We start from the raw sequence: 3,298 nt of genomic DNA, 5'->3' as shown, positions 1-3,298 counted from the left end.
CACATATTATTTTTTAATTTTTTTTATTGAATAACTGTACCTATAACTTACATTCATATAAAATATATATATATTTTTTATTTTTATATCTAAAATAACTATATATAACCTACATCATGAAATGTTTCTTAATTTTTTTATATAGAATATTAAATTTTCAAATACTTTTTTTAATTTCTCATAATTAACCGGATTGATTAAAGTTAATCCAATTTAATAACCATGCTTTCAAGTGCTGGTATGATTGCTTTTCAGTATTCACACAGGTAAATGACATATTTCTTTCTTCGAAAAAAAGAAAAAAATACATCAGATGATGTTAATGCTCTTAAAAGAAAAGAAAAAAATCAAAACATTTCATTTATTCAAAAAGAAAAGAAAATAAAGCAAAGGGCCTTTTTTTCCTTCAATGACGTCGTTCACTCGTTTGCACAAGAAAATATTGATATTCTACCAAAAATTAATTGACTTACTGCAAAACGCAATAGTTATGAGAGTGCTAATTCCCATTGTCCCAAGCCACAACAAATAGGATTTTACCTGAGACCTGAGAATTTAAGAAACGAGAAAACTACCCATACTTTGCATAATCAGCCCGACGAGCTCCCAATGGCAATCAAAATCAAAATGCTTCAAGTATGCAATAGGTACACATGGTAGCTAATTTCCTTCGTGTTTCATGAACCTCTCAAGCAACATGTTTTGCAACATCCACGATATCATCTAGGCGTCGCAAAGTCTGAACTTGACTACATGATAAAGGAGCCATTGACTGTTACTTTTGATACAGCTTAAGTAAACTCATTTCACTTAAAAGAGAGACGAGATACGGGCTTCAATTGAAAGTTAATTCACCCTTCAAAAAAAGAAAAGAAAACAAGAACCATCATGGTCCTGTTGTGATTCCAAGTTCTCACAATCTGAAAAGATGAAACGGAAGACACATCTAATGAAAATAACCAAGAACCTGACCTCCCACATTCCGATTGATAGCCTCTTCATGATCCAATATACCATCCGGAGTTGTGACCACAACATAACCCCACTGGCGTGTAGGAAGGTTCCGCAGTCTGTAAGCTTCTATATCCTTTGCCTTAATGTCTTGCCTGTAAGTGAGAGCTCGACAATCAGTAACCCTGCCCTGTAATTCAACAGTTATCCTTCCCACTCTGTGTGGATCATAAACATGAAAGTTTTTTATATATCCCCTGTCTTTCATGATCTTAAGAAAAGAAGACATGACAGTAGAAATGGGTTGTAACTCCACAGTAGATTTACTTCTCCTCTCTGCGTTCACTATTGCCCTCAAGGCATCGTTCAGTATCCTCCTCCCCATCCTACCACTCTCTCTTCACAGCAAGCTGGAAAAATTAAATGCAAAGGAACTGTAATCCATCACACCATCAACATCAAATGTTGGAAGTACAAAATCATCAACCACGCATTTCAATCAATACCATACCAATGACGTTAATTGGATGTACATAATCACATAATACCATATTATGACATAATTACTCAACAATAATTATAATATAAATAGTAGAAGGAAAATTCTGCGCAAACAAACAAATAGCAGCGAAACTCGACCAGAGGTTAAGGGTGGCTAAACCATGTGATATAAACTCAAAATTAGGGATGACAATGAGTATATATAAGTTACCTAAACCCGAACCTAAAATTATTATCCATACCCAACAATAAATGTGACGGGCATGGATTTTGGACACCTGAACCCAACCTGACCAGGTTACAGGTATCCATAACCCGACTCCAAACCTGAAAACTATAATTTCACCGGTTAGTATCACAGAATTAAGCAAATCATAGGCTATGAAATTTACATACCAGTTTTTTTTAACAATAATCCTACAGATATCAAGAAAACATAAAAACGGACATGGAACAGAGAAAAGGAGAGCAATGGACAAGAGTGTATGTAATTGTAACCAATTTTTTTCAGAAGTTAATACATTTGCAACTGAGAAATTCTAGCAAAACTATAATTCCCACTTGTTAAGGTACTGTCATTTTCCTAATCAAAACGACATGATGGTTCTACGAACAAATAGCTCGCTAGCCTGCCTACGAACCCCAATGATTATGCCTTACTCAGAATTTCATAGACCTTTTTATGATGTAATTCTATTATTCGAATTAAATACTACATCTACACAAAACAATAGGCATGTATATACCCAAGCTGTAATTCGGAAAATAGCAACCAGAAAAATATAAAATCATAAATCCAAAGCCATGCCAATGATTACCCAAAAAAAACTCGAGAAATTCAAAAAATTGAAATACAAAGCAAAGGATGCAAAGAGAATAATAGATTAATAAAATGCAATGATTACCTGCTAATAATATTGAATTGATGGAGAGGAGAGAGAGTATTACAGATTAAGTGAGAGAGAGAAACGGCGAGAGGGGTTCCTGAGAAAAAAATGCAGCAGAGCGGCGGCAGTGGGTTTATTTTGGGATTGGGAACGAGAGGGCTTGGCAAAAGAGGTTTTATTAAAAGGAACCATGTTGTAACATTTTCCACGTTTAGTCTCAGCCATGACCCATCACCAATTCTCATTTACCTTCACAAACTTAAACATCTCTTAGTTAGGTCCACAGGTACCAAACTTTTTTCTTAATTGAGTCCCTTCATCCATTTCCAATTACTTAATGGTATGCACTAAGACAACACAATTTTGCTGAGAAATTTGGCTTTGGATATCTCCAAATATTAGAAACCTCTCAAAACCCAGACGAAGAACCCAACTTTTCAACTTTTCCTCAACAACTCCACTGCCTGATTCTTTATTGGTGGAGAAAATTCTCCTCTTTAAAGCAAGGTAATGTAAATTATTTTCATCCCCATCAACTTTGCTTAAACCCATCAATTCTAGTTGATGCTCTATGTCTTTGTAATGGTAATTTGCAACTGGGTCAAAGATTTATTGATCGCTTATCTTTAAAAGCTAAAACTTTTAGCATTCATCGACTTCATTGAGTGCAATGGTTCATGTTTTTGTACGTACTACGAGATTATCTGACGCCCAAGCTTTTATTTTTATAATGATTAGGAGAAGTGGGGTTTCGAGGGTTCAGGTCTTTGAGGCTTTGGTGTCATCAATGTGTAGCAATCGATACTACTACCTCTTAGATTATTCCAGATTTAATAAATATAGTGAAGATGAGTTGGGTTGAATTGGCTTGGGAATTGTATATGGAATTTGTTAGAAGTGCAATTGAATTGAATGTTTATACTTTAGACATTATGTTCAATGCGTTGTGTAAAAGAGAA

General features: G+C 34.7%; 1 protein-coding gene across 2 annotated transcripts; it reads right to left on the bottom strand.

The window, feature by feature from the left end:
- Positions 1-654: 654 nt before the first annotated feature.
- LOC118027535 (small ribosomal subunit protein uS8my) lies at positions 655-2,556 on the bottom strand. Of its 2 annotated transcripts, none has more exons than XM_035030911.2 (2): positions 2,401-2,556; positions 655-1,361 (listed from the first exon to the last, which is right to left on the bottom strand). In XM_035030911.2, exon 2 carries the CDS (start codon positions 1,334-1,336, stop codon positions 947-949), a length of 390 nt encoding a protein of 129 aa, XP_034886802.1. In that variant the 5' UTR covers positions 1,337-1,361; positions 2,401-2,556; the 3' UTR covers positions 655-946. The 2 variants fall into 2 exon arrangements, with proteins under 2 accessions (XP_034886802.1, XP_034886801.1); XM_035030910.2 differs by having other exon boundaries at positions 2,358-2,525.
- Positions 2,557-3,298: the final 742 nt, after the last annotated feature.

The sequence above is a fragment of the Populus alba genome, chromosome 9 (genome assembly GCF_005239225.2).
Source record: "Populus alba chromosome 9, ASM523922v2, whole genome shotgun sequence".
NCBI lineage: Eukaryota > Viridiplantae > Streptophyta > Magnoliopsida > Malpighiales > Salicaceae > Populus > Populus alba.
Note: the sequence above shows the minus strand (reverse complement) of the source record. Positions and strands in the feature narration are given on the sequence as shown.

Coding starts and splice junctions, on each gene's coding strand:
- LOC118027535 (XM_035030911.2), bottom strand. CDS start 1,336: ATGGGGAGGAGGATACTGAACGATGCCTTGAGGGCAATAGTGAACGCA.